At 55.5% G+C, this 13,070-nt stretch overlaps 2 protein-coding genes and 1 long non-coding RNA gene across 4 annotated transcripts in view; 1 reads left to right on the forward strand and 2 right to left on the reverse strand.

Moving 5' to 3' along the window:
• The window catches only part of LOC146751022 (uncharacterized), a 909-nt gene extending 336 nt beyond the window's left edge, over positions 1–573 (reverse strand). The window contains exons 1-2 of the mRNA XM_085535769.1: positions 431–573; positions 7–327 (exon numbers count right to left, since the gene is read on the reverse strand). Of these exons, the coding sequence (XP_085391895.1) occupies positions 7–327; positions 431–465 (356 nt within the window). The 5' untranslated portion in view covers positions 466–573. The remainder of the gene's footprint in view (positions 1–6; positions 328–430) is intronic.
• Positions 574–2,269: 1,696 nt separating this feature from the next.
• LOC146751023 (pre-rRNA-processing protein TSR2 homolog) lies at positions 2,270–10,737 on the reverse strand. 2 transcript variants are annotated; one of them, XM_085535773.1, is made up of 5 exons: positions 10,643–10,737; positions 8,612–8,702; positions 6,500–6,591; positions 4,485–4,763; positions 2,270–2,480 (listed from the first exon to the last, which is right to left on the reverse strand). In XM_085535773.1, the coding sequence occupies exons 1-5, from the start codon at positions 10,706–10,708 to the stop codon at positions 2,415–2,417; spliced, it is 594 nt and encodes a 197-aa protein (XP_085391899.1). In that variant the 5' UTR covers positions 10,709–10,737; the 3' UTR covers positions 2,270–2,414. The 2 variants fall into 2 exon arrangements, with proteins under 2 accessions (XP_085391899.1, XP_085391900.1); XM_085535774.1 differs by lacking the exon at positions 4,485–4,763.
• On the forward strand, positions 6,505–13,012 carry LOC146751024 (uncharacterized). Its single transcript, XR_014941965.1, has 3 exons — positions 6,505–6,594; positions 10,649–10,787; positions 12,338–13,012. It is a non-coding gene; the product is annotated as an uncharacterized LOC146751024 (long non-coding RNA).
• Positions 13,013–13,070: the final 58 nt, after the last annotated feature.

Consider the following 13,070-nt stretch of genomic DNA (forward strand, 5'->3'; position numbering starts at 1 on the left):
TGAGACAAATAACACAGTTTGGGGCTAAATAGAGCAGATCTGGGGCCAAATGCTACGGATTTGGGGTCAAATAGCGCTGATTTTGGTCTAAATACTGCAGATTTGTGGTCAAATATCACAGATTTTGAACCAAATCTTGCAGCTTTAGGTCCAAATAACACCGATTCCAGGCAGCCGAGCCGAGTCCGCTGTGAGGAACGCCGCCATTTTGGGCCTAAACCGGCATCTTTCCGTTCTCTCACCACCAAATGTTCGGCCAGGAGCTTCACCGGGATCTCCCCGCCCTCCTCAGGCAGCTCCACCGCGGCCCGCAGCCGCTCCAGCAGCCTATAAAGCAACGGGAGCCCCATAAGGGTTAATGGCGGCCGGGCCGCCAAGATGGCGGCGCTCCCTGAGGTAACTCCGCGTCGCCGCAGTTTCCCGCTCTCACCTCCTCGCCCGTCCCGCCGCCGCCGCCGCCGCCATATTGCCGCTCGAATCCTCCCGCTCAACGCTTCGCCCCGCCCACTTCCGGCAAAGGGAACCAATGGGAGAAAAGGTGCGCTACGCCCGTCCAATGAGAGAGCGGCGCGGGAGGAGCTGCTTGTGGGCGGCGCCATGTTGGGAGGCGCTGAGGTAACACCCCCTCCCCCCCTCAAGGACCCCTCCTCTAAAAAACACAGCCCCCCCCCCCCCCTTAAATCCCCCCCCATCCCACAGGATCCCTCTACGAAAGACCCCCAAAGGACCCCCAAAAATCCCCTAAACCGCCTCCAAAAGACCCCCAGAGAACTCCCCAAAGACCCCAAACTGTCCCCAAAAGACCCCCAAACTGTCCCCAAAGGACCCCCCAAAAGACCCCAAAGGACGCCCCAAAAAAGCCTCGAAGGACCCCCAATCTCCCCCTAAAGGACCCCCCAAAGGACCCCCAAATTGCCCCCAAAAGACTCTTAAAGGACCCCCAAAAGACCCCCAAAGGACCCTCGAAGGACCCCCAATCTCCCCCTAAAGGACCCCAAAACGGACCCCCAAAAGGCCCCCAAAGGACCCTCAATCTTTCCCTAAGGGACCCCCGAATAGGGCCCCCAAAAGACCCCCAAACCATCCCCAAAGGACCCCCAAACTGCCCTCAAAAGACCCCCAAACCAGCCCCAAAACACCCCAAAAGGACCCCCAAACCGCCCTCAAAAGACCCCAAATGACACCCAAAAAGACCCTCGACGGACCCCCAACCTCCCTCTAAAGGACCCCCCAAAGGACCCCCAAATTGCCCCCAAAAGACTCTTAAAGGACCCCCAGAGGACCCCCAAAAGACCCCCAAACTGCCCCCAAAGGACCCCTAAAAATCCTCCAAACCACCCCCAAAGGACCCTCAAAAAGACTCTTAAAAGACCCCCAAAGGACCCTCGAAGGACCCCAATCTCCCCGAGGGACCCCTCAAAAGACTCCAAAAAGGACCCCCAAAGGGTCCCCAATCTTTCCCTAAGGGATCCCCGAATAGGGCCCCCAAAACACCCCCAAACCATCCCAAAGGACCCCCAAACCGCCCTCAAAAGACCCCAATGACACCCAAAAAGACCCTCGAAGGACCCCCAATCTCCCCCTAAAGGACTCCCCAAAAGACCCCCAAATTGCCCTTAAAAGACTCTTAAAGGACCCCCAGAGGACCCCCAAAAGACCCCCAAACTGTCCCCAAAGGACCCCCAAAAATCCCCCAAACCACCCCCAAAGGACCCTCAAGAGACTCTTAAGAGACCCCCAAAGGACCCTCGAAGGACCCCCAATCTCCCCCTAAAGGACCCCCCAAAGGACCCCAAACCGCCCTCAAAAGACCCCAAATGACACCCAAAAAGACCCTTGATGGACCCCCAACCTCCCTCTAAAGGACCCCCCAAAGGACCCCCAAATTGCCCCCCAAAGGACTCTTAAAGGACCCCCCAGAGGACCCCCAAAAGACCCCCAAACTGTCCCCAAAGGACCCCCAAAAAACCCCCCAAACCACCCCCAAAGGCCCCTTAAAAGACTCTTAAAAGACCCCCAATCTCCCCGAGGGACCCCTCAAAAGACCCCCAAAGGACCCCCCAAAAAACCCCTAAACGACCCTCAAAGGGCCCCCAATCTCCCCCTAAAGGACCCCAAAACGGACCCTCCCAAAAGACCTTTAAACCCCCCCAGGACCCCCCAAATTACTTCAGTGTCCCCCCCCCCCATTACTTCAAGCCCCCCCCAGGACCCCCCTTAAATCCCCCCCCCAAATTCCTTCAGCCCCCCCCACTATCAAAGCATCCAATTAACATCCCCCCCCCTTTTTATTGCCCTCAGACCCCCCAAATTGGGGGGGGGGGGGGTTACACAATGACCCCCCCCCATACACCAAACATGGGGGTCCCACATTATTAAACCCCCCCCCCCCAAGACCCCCCCCCCAATTAAAGTCATCGTCGCCGTCGTTGCACCACGGTCCAACCGCCGGGATCTGGGGGGGGGGCGACGTCCATGGCCTGGTATAAAGGGGGGGGGGGGTTAATTAATGGTGGGGGGTTAATTAATGGTGGCCCACCCCAGCACACCCCGCCCCTTTAAGGAGACCCCCACCCACTTGCCCATATACCCCGACTTAGGGTCGTTGCTCCTTTAAGAGCCTCCCGACATGGCAGTGGTGGGCCCCCCCCAGCATGGCGTTGCCCCTTTAAGAACCCACCCCTCATATTCCTATAGACCCGACTTAGGGTCGTTGCCCTTTTAAGAGTCTCCCGACATGGCAGTGGTGGGCCCCCCGGCATAGCGTTGCCCCTTTAAGAACCCACCCCTCATATTCCTATAGACCCGACTTAGGGTCGTTGCCCCTTTAAGAGCCTCCCGACATGGCAGTGGTGGGCCCCCCCACCAAGGCGTTGCCCCTTTAAGGAGACCCCCCCACTCATATTCCTATAGACCCGACTTAGGGTCGTTGCCCTTTTAAGAGATCCCCCGACATGGCAGTGGTGGGCCCCCCCAAGCACCCCCGGCGTGGCGTTGCCCCTTTAAGGAGTATCCCCTATAGCCCCTATACATCCCCTATAAATGCTGTGTTATGGGGTTCTATGGGGTTCCATGGCTCCCAGCCCCCTCTATGGGGTTCTATGGGGTTCCATGGCTCCCAGCCCCCCCTATGGGGTTCTATGGGGTTCTATGGGGTTCCATGGCTCCCAGCCCCCTCTATGGGGTTCTATGGGGTTCCATGGCTCCCAGCCCCCCCTATGGGGTTCTATGGGGTTCTATGGGGTTCCATGGCTCCCAGCCCCCCCTATGGGGTTCTATGGGGTTCCATGGCTCCCAGCCCCCCCTATGGGGTTCTATGGGGTTCTATGGGGTTCCATGGCTCCCAGCCCCCCCTATGGGGTTCTATGGGGTTCTATGGGGTTCCATGGCTCCCAGCCCCCCCTATGGGGTTCTATGGGGTTCCATGGCTCCCAGCCCCCCCTATGGGGTTCTATGGGGTTCTATGGGGTTCCATGGCTCCCAGCCCCCCCTATGGGGTTCTATGGGGTTCCATGGCTCCCAGCCCCCCCTATGGGGTTCTATGGGGTTCCATGGCTCCCAGCCCCCCCTATGGGGTTCTATGGGGTTCTATGGGGTTCCATGGCTCCCAGCCCCCCCTATGGGGTTCTATGGGGTTCTATGGGGTTCCATGGCTCCCAGCCCCCCCTATGGGGTTCTATGGGGTTCTATGGGGTTCCATGGCTCCCAGCCCCCCCTATGGCGTTCTATGGGGTTCTATGGGGTTCCATGGCTCCCAGCCCCCTCTATGGGGTTCTATGGGGTTCTATGGGGTTCCATGGCTCCCAGCCCCCCCTATGGCGTTCTATGGGGTTCTATGGGGTTCCATGGCTCCCAGCCCCCCCTATGGGGTTCTATGGGGTTCTATGGGGTTCCATGGCTCCCAGCCCCCCCTATGGGGTTCTATGGGGTTCTATGGGGTTCCATGGCTCCCAGCCCCCTCTATGGGGTTCTATGGGGTTCTATGACTCCCAGCCCCCTCTATGGGGATCTATGGGGTTCTATGGGGTTCCATGGCTCCCAGCCCCCCTATGGGGTTCTATGGGGTTCTATGGGGCTTCAAGGCCTGGTAATGGAGGGGGAGGGGTTAACTAAGGGGGAGGATTAAATGAGGGACATTAGGGGGGCTTCAAGGTCTGGTAAAAGGGGGGGGGGGGGGGAACTATTTAAGGGGGGGGGGGTTAATGAGGGTTAATTAAGGGGGGGGTTAATGAGAGACATTGGGGGGGGGTGATATTTATGGCCTGGTGGGGGGGGGGGGGGGGGGGGAGTTAATTAATTAAGGGGGGGGGGTTAATGAGGGATGTTAAGGGGGGGGTTGCTGGGGGGACTGGGGGGAGTAATGGGGGGAGGGGGGCATCAAGGTGACAATGGGGGGGCATTGGGGCCTCATACTGATAAAGGGTGGGGGGGGAGACACCCCCAGAAGCCCCCCCCAATAATAACCCCCCCCCATTCATTCTCACCTCCATTGGCTCCGCAGCGCTGCCGGCCCCATTGTCTCCTCCTGGGGGGTCTTCATTGCCGTGGGGGGGGGGGTCTCCATCTCCATCCTTGTGTCCTCCCCCCTCCTCAATGTCCCCCCCCTCCTCCTCCTCGTCGTCGTCGTCCCCCCCCCTTTGAGTGGCAGCCACCGCAGCCCTGATGCCGGGGGCTCGTAGGGACAGTGAGCTGAGAGCGCGACCCACAGCGGGAACGTCCCCACGGCACGACGCACCCCACAGCCACAGCAACTGACGGCTCACCTGGGGGGGGGACAGGTAACAACAGGGATAGACCCATAGATGGACCCAGTGATGGACCCATAGATGGACCCATAGATAACCCCATACATGGACCCATAGATGGACCCATAGATGGACCCATAGATAACCCCATAGATGGACCCATAGATGGACCCATACATGGACCCACAGATAACCCCAGTGATAACCCCATACATGGACCCATAGATGGACCCATAGATAACCCCATAGATGGACCCATAGATAACCCCATTGATGGACCCATAGATGGACCCAGAGATAACCCCAGTGATGGACCCATAGGTAACCCCATAGATGGACCCATAGATAACCCCATTGATGGACCCATAGATAACCCCATTGATGGACCCATAGATGGACCCAGAGATAACCCCAGTGATGGACCCATAGGTAACCCCATAGATGGCCCCATAGATAACACCATTGATGGACCCATAGATAACCCCATTGATGGACCCATAGATGGACCCACAGATAACCCCATAGATAACCCCATAGATGGACCCATACATGGACCCACAGATAACCCCAGTGATGGACCCATAGATAACCCCATAGATGGACCCATAGATAACCCCATAGATGGACCCACAGATAACCCCAGTGATGGACCCATAGATAACCCCATAGATGGACCCAGAGATAACCCCATTGATGGACCCATAGATGGACCCATAGATAACCCCAGTGATGGACCCATAGATAACCCCATAGATGGACCCATAGATAACCCCATAGATGGACCCATAGGTAACCCCATAGATGGACCCAGAGATAACCCCATAGATGGACCCATAGATAACCCCATTGATGGACCCATAGGTAACCCCATAGATGGACCCATAGATAACCCCATAGATGGACCCATAGATAACCCCATTGATGGACCCACAGATAACCCCATAGATGGACCCATAGATAACCCCAGTGATGGACCCATAGATAACCCCATAGATGGACCCATAGATAACCCCAGTGATGGACCCATAGATAACCCCATACATGGACCCATACATGGACCCATAGATAACCCCAGTGATGGACCCATAGATAACCCCATTGATGAACCCATAGATAACCCCATACATGGACCCATACATGGACCCACAGATAACCCCAGTGATAACCCCAGTGATGGACCCATAGATGGACCCAGAGATAACCCCATACATGGACCCATAGATGGACCCATAGATAACCCCAGTGATGGACCCATAGATGGACCCATAGATAACCCCATTGATGGACCCATAGATGGACCCATAGATAACCCCAGTGATGGACCCATAGATGGACCCATAGATAACCCCAGTGATGGACCCATAGATGGACCCATAGATAACCCCAGTGATGGACCCACAGATAACCCCAGTGATAACCCCAGTGATGGACCCACAGATAACCCCAGTGATAATCCCAGTGATGGACCCATAGATGGACCCAGAGATAACCCCATAGATGGACCCATAGATGGACCCATAGATAACCCCATACATGGACCCATACATGGACCCATACATGGACCCAGAGATAACCCCATAGATGGACCCATAGATAACCCCAGTGATGGACCCATAGATGGACCCATAGATAACCCCAGTGATGGACCCATAGATGGACCCATAGATAACCCCAGTGATGGACCCATAGATGGACCCATAGATGGACCCATACATGGACCCATAGCTGCCCCCCCCCCATTGATGCCCCCCCACCTCCTGCAGGCTCCCGTCCTCCACAGCCGTGTCGAACTCGTTGTCCATCACCTCAGCCAGGAACTGCTCCACCTCGTCCTGCTGCAGCCCGGCTGGTACGGCATGGGGGGCACAGCTCACAGCACCCCATAACAGCCCCATAGACCCCATAACAGCCCCATAGACCCCATAACAGCCCCATAACAACCCCATAGACCCCATAACAGCCCCATAACAACCCCATAGACCCCATAACAGCCCCATAACAGCCCCATAACAACCCCATAGACCCCATAACAGCCCCATAACAACCCCATAGACCCCATAACAGCCCCATAACAACCCCATAGACCCCATAACAGCCCCATAACAGCCCCATAACAACCCCATAGACCCCATAACAGCCCCATAACAACCCCATAGACCCCATAACAGCCCCATAACAACCCCATAGACCCCATAACAGCCCCATAACAGCCCCATAACAACCCCATAGACCCCATAACAGCCCCATAACAACCCCATAGACCCCATAACAGCCCCATAACAGCCCCATAACAACCCCATAGACCCCATAACAGCCCCATAACAACCCCATAGACCCCATAACAGCCCCATAACAACCCCATAGACCCCATAACAGCCCCATAACAGCCCCATAACAACCCCATAGACCCCATAACAGCCCCATAACAACCCCATAGACCCCATAACAGCCCCATAACAGCCCCATAACAACCCCATAGACCCCATAACAGCCCCATAACAACCCCATAGACCCCATAACCCCCCATAACAACCCCATAGACCCCATAACCCCCCATAACAACCCCATAACAACCCCATAGACCCCATAACAGCCCCATAACAACCCCATAACAACCCCATAGACCCCATAACAGCCCCATAACAACCCCATAGACCCCATAACAGCCCCATAACAACTCCATAACAACCCCATAGACCCCATAACAGCCCCATAGACCCCATAACAGCCCCATAACAACCCCATAGACCCCATAACAACCCCATAGACCCCATAACAGCCCCATAACAGCCCCATAGACCCCATAACAGCCCCATAACAACCCCATAGACCCCATAACAACCCCATAGACCCCATAACAGCCCCATAACAACCCCATAGACCCCATAACAGCCCCATAACAACTCCATAACAACCCCATAGACCCCATAACAGCCCCATAGACCCCATAACAGCCCCATAACAACCCCATAGACCCCATAACAGCCCCATAGACCCCATAACAGCCCCATAACAACCCCATAGACCCCATAACAGCCCCATAACACAACACCCCCATAACACAACACCCCCATAACACCCCCATAACAACCCCATAACAACCCCATAACATCCCTATAACACCCCCATAACACCCCCATAACACAACACCCCCCATAACACCCCCATAACAGCCCCATAACAACCCCATAACACCCCCATAACACAACTCCCCCATAACACCCCCATAACAACCTCATAACACCCCCATAACAGCCCCATAACAACCCCATAACAGCCCCATAACACCTCCATAACAACCCCACCCCCCCCAATAGAACCCCCCTTCACACCCCATAGACCCCATAACCCTCCATACCCCCCATAGCCCCCCATAACCACCCCATACACCCCATAACCACTCCATAACCCCCCATAACCCCTTATAACCCCCCATAACCACCCCATACACCCCATAACCACCCCATAACCCCTTATAACCCCCCCATAACCACATAACCACTCCATACCCCTCTATAACCCCTTATAACCCCCCAATACCCCCCATAACCACCCCATACCCCCCATAACCCCTTATAACCCTCCATAACCACCCCATACACCCCATAACCACCCCATACACCCTATAACCACCCCATACCCCCCATAACCACCCCATACAGCCCTATAACCCCTTATAACCCTCCCATAACCACCCCATACCCCCCCATAACCACCCCATACACCCTATAACCACCCCATACCCCCCCATAACCACCCCATACCCCCCCATAACCACCCCATAACCCCTTATAACCCCCCATAACCACCCCATAACCCCCCCCATACCCCCCATAACCCCTTATAACCCTCCCATTCCCCATTACCGTTGTGCTGGAAGAACTCCCCCAGGACCCCCTCCAACCACGTCACCTTTTCGGGGCCGTGGGGGCCCCCAAAGCCTTGGTCCACCGCCACCTATAGGGACACAAAGGGACATTGGGGCACCACCATGGCCCCATGGCGGCCCCACAGCCCCATCATGGCCCCATAATGTCCCCATAATGACCCCATAATGACCCCATACCCCATAGCCCTATAATGTCCCCATAATGACCCCATACCCCATAGCCCTATAATGTCCCCATAATGACCCCATATCCCATAGCCCTATAATGTCCCCATAATGTCCCCATAATGACCCCATAGCCCATAGCCCTATAATGTCCCCATAATGACCCCATACCCCATAGCCCTATAATGTCCCCATAATGACCCCATACCCCATAGCCCCATAATGTCCCCATAATGTCCCCATAATGACCCCATATCCCATAGCCCCATAATGTCCCCATAATGACCCCATACCCCATAGCCCTATAATGTCCCCATAATGTCCCCATAATGACCCCATAACCCATAGCCCTATAATGTCCCCATAATGTCCCCATAATGACCCCATACCCCATAGCCCCATAATGTCCCCATAATGACCCCATATCCCATAGCCCTATAATGTCCCCATAATGTCCCCATAATGACCCCATACCCCATAGCCCCATAATGTCCCCATAATGACCCCATACCCCATAGCCCTATAATGTCCCCATAATGTCCCCATAATGATCCCATACCCCATAGCCCCATAATGTCCCCATAATGACCCCATATCCCATAGCCCTATAATGTCCCCATAATGTCCCCATAATGACCCCATACCCCATAGCCCCATAATGTCCCCATAATGACCCCATACCCCATAGCCCTATAATGTCCCCATAATGTCCCCATAATGATCCCATACCCCATAGCCCCATAATGTCCCCATAATGACCCCATATCCCATAGCCCTATAATGTCCCCATAATGTCCCCATAATGACCCCATACCCCATAGCCCCATAATGTCCCCATAATGACCCCATACCCCATAGCCCCATAATGACCCCATACCCCATAGCCCCATAATGTCCCCATAATGTCCCCATAATGACCCCATACCCCATAGCCCCATAATGTCCCCATAATGACTCCATATCCCATAGCCCCATAATGTCCCAATAATGACCCCATACCCCATAGCCCTATAATGTCCCCATAATGTCCCCATAATGACCCCATACCCCATAGTCCCACCATGTCCCCATAATGTCCCCATGTCCCCATAACGACCCCATATCCCATGTCCCCATAATGTCCCCATGCCCCCATAATGTCCCTATAATATCCCTATGACCCCAAAGCCCCCCCATGTCCCCATAATGTCCCCACAATGTCCCTATAATGTCCCCATAACGTCCCTATGTCCTATAACCCCACCCATAACGCCTCCATATGGCCCTATAACATCCCACAATGTCCCTATAATGGCCCTATGACCCCAAAGCCCCCCCATGTCCCTATAATGCCCCTATAATGTTCCTATATCCCCATAATGCCCCTATAACACCCCTATGATCCCATAGGCCCTTTATGTCCCCATAATGCCCCTATAATGTCCCCATAATGTCCCTATAACGTCCCCATACTGTCCCTATAATGTCCCTGTATCCCCATAATGTCCCTATAACGCCCCTATGATCCCATAGGCCCTCTATGTCCCTATATTGCCCCCAATAATGTCCCCATAATATCCCTATGATCCCATAGCCCCCCCCACGTCCCCATACTGTCCCTATAATGCCCCCATAACGTCTCCATAGTGTCCCTATAACACCCCTATGACCCCACAGCCCCCCATATCCCCATAATGTCCCTATGACGCCCCTATAATGTCCCCATAACGCCCTTATAACCCCCCATAAACCCCCCCCCAAACCAACGCCCCCCCATTAACGCCCCTTCCCCACTAAATTAACCCCGCCCCTTTAGGCCCCGCCCCTTTTAGGCCCCGCCCCCTCTAAGCCCCGCCCCCTTTACCTGCAGCGCCGCCCACCCCCCGAGCACGGCGCGCACCCCCTCCGCGAACAGCGCGCCCGCCGCCATGACGGCCGGAAAAGCGGACGCACGGTGATGACGTCACATCCGGGTGCCGAGCGCAGCCAAACTCCCATTGGTTGTAGAGGTAGAAGTGGGCGGGGCTAAGACTTAGGAGCGTGGCTAAGAATTAATGGGCGGGGCTAAGAGTTAGTGGGCGGGGCTTAAAGGGGGCGGGGATAAAATGTAGGGGCGTGACTAAGAGTTAATGGGCGTGGCTAAGAATTAGTGGGCGGGGCTAAGAGCAGGGGGCGTGACTATGAGTGGGCGGGGCTAAGAATAGGGGGCGTGGCTAAGAGTTAGTGGGCGTGGCTAAGAATTAATGGGCCGGGCTAAGAGTAAGGGGCGTGACTAAGAGTTAGGGGGCGTGGCTAAGAGTAGGGGGCGTGGCTAAGAGTTAGTGGGCGGGGCCAAGAGTTAAGGGTCGTGGCTAGGAGTTAGTAGGCGGGGCTAAGAGTGGGGGCGCGGCTAAGAATTAATGGGCGGGGCTACGAGCAAGGGGCGTGACCAAGAGTAGGGGGCGTGGCTAAGAGTTAGTGGGCGTGGATAAGAATTAGTGGGCGGAACTAACAGTTAGTGGGCGGGGCTAAGAGAAGGGGGCGTGGCTAAGAGTTAGTGGGCGGGACCAAGAGTTAAGGGGCGTGGCTAAGAGTTAATGGTCGTGGCTAGGAGTTAGTGGGCGGAGCTAAGACTTAAGGGGCGGGGCTAAGAGTTAGAGGCGGGGCTAAGAGTTAGAGGCGGGGCTAGGAGTTAGGGGGCGGGGCTAAGACTTAAGGGGAGGGACTAGGAGTTACTGGGCGTGGCTAAGACTTAATGGGCTGGGCTTAAAGGGGCGGGGCTAAGAGTTAGAGGGAGTGGCTAAGAGTTAAGTGGGCGTGGCTAAGAGTTAAGTGGGCGTGGCTAAGAGTAAGGGGCGTGTCCTATCTGGAGGAGGAGGGAACTACAGCTCCCAGCAGCCCCCGCGTGGGGGTGTCACGTGATCCGGGTGAGCCTATGGGGGGGGTCTATAGGTTCTATAGGGTTTGGGGGTTCTATAGGGGAGGGGGAGACATGAAGTATGTAGGGGGTATAGATTGTAGAGGGGGGCGCGGGGGGGGATGGGGGGCAGGTTCTATAGGGAGCTATAGGGCTGTAGGGGGCTCTGTAGGGGGTCAGAAGACGATAAGGGTGCCTAAGGGGGCATAGGCTCTATAGGGGATCTGAAAGCTATAGGGGGCCTAAGGGGGCATAGGCTCTATAGGGTGTCTGAAGGCTATAAGGGGCCTAAGGGGATGTAGGTTCTACAGGGGGGTTGGGCAGTATAGGTTCTATAGGAGGCTTTGGGCAGTATAGGTTCTATATGGGTATGGGGTTGATCGTGAGGGGGCTCTGGGGAGTTCTATAGGGGTTCTATAGGGGTTCTATAGGCGCCATGAGAGCCGCAGGGATGTAAGGATCCCATAGGAGCCAAAAAGTGCGCGGTCCCTTTAAGACCAACCGGAAGTTCCTATAGAAGGGCCCGACTTCCGCCCTGCGCCTCCACTACTTCCGGCGTCTTCCCCCCCACTTCCAAGATGGCGGCGCGGCCTTCCCCAAGATGGCGTTGCGGCTCCGCCTCCATTTTCCCGTTCCGCGTTTGAATCAAACTTTCTCGGTTAGACCCGAAACCGCCGGAAATCGAGAAGGAGGCGGAGAAGGAAGAGAAGGAAACGGTGAAATCCCGACCGGAACCGGAAAAGCCGAACGGAACGGTCGGAAAGCGGCGGAGGAAGCGGCTGAGGCCTACAGGCCTCGCGGGGCCTATACGGGCCTATAGGCCTCTATACAGGGAGGAACGGGAGCGGGCCGTATAGACCCATAGACCCACATAGAGCCCGTATAGACCCCATTATATCCTCTGTAAGCTCTCTATAGGCCTTATAGCCCCTCCTATAGCTCCATAGACCCTATAACCCCCCTATAATCCCCCTATTGACCCTATAAGCCCCTCTGTAGCTCCATAGACCCCATAACCCCCCCATAGACCCCATAACCCCCCTATAATCCCCCTATTGACCCTATAAGCCCCTCTGTAGCTCCATAGACCCCATAACCCCCCTATAGACCCCATAACCCCCCTATAATCCCCCCATTGACCCTATAAGCCCCTCTATAGCTCCATAGACCCCATAACACCCCCATAGACCCCATAGCCCCCCCCTATAGACTCCCATAGATCTCTAGAAGCCCCCCTATAGCTCCATAGACCCCTTAACCCCCCCCATAGACCTTATAACCCCCCTATAAGCCTTCCCTATAGCTCTGTAGACCCCATAACGCCCCCATAGACCCTACAGTCGTCCCTATAGCTCCATAGACCCCGTAACTTCCCCATAGACCCCATAATCCCCCC

This window comes from Coturnix japonica, unplaced genomic scaffold, assembly GCF_054131305.1.
Source record: "Coturnix japonica strain WE unplaced genomic scaffold, WE-NBRP24 Scf175, whole genome shotgun sequence".
Classification (NCBI taxonomy): Eukaryota; Metazoa; Chordata; class Aves; order Galliformes; family Phasianidae; genus Coturnix; species Coturnix japonica.

Excerpts from the sequence above, each read along its gene's own strand:
- LOC146751023 (XM_085535773.1), bottom strand. The coding sequence starts at position 10,708 with ATGGCGGCGGGCGCGCTGTTCGCGGAGGGGGTGCGCGCCGTGCTCGGG. Across the intron at positions 8,703-10,642 it reads GGGGGTGGGCGGCGCTGCAG|GTGGCGGTGGACCAAGGCTT; the intron begins GTAAAGGGGGCG and ends GTGTCCCTATAG. Across the intron at positions 4,764-6,499 it reads AGGACGGGAGCCTGCAGGAG|GTGAGCCGTCAGTTGCTGTG; the intron begins GTGGGGGGGCAT and ends TCCCCCCCCCAG.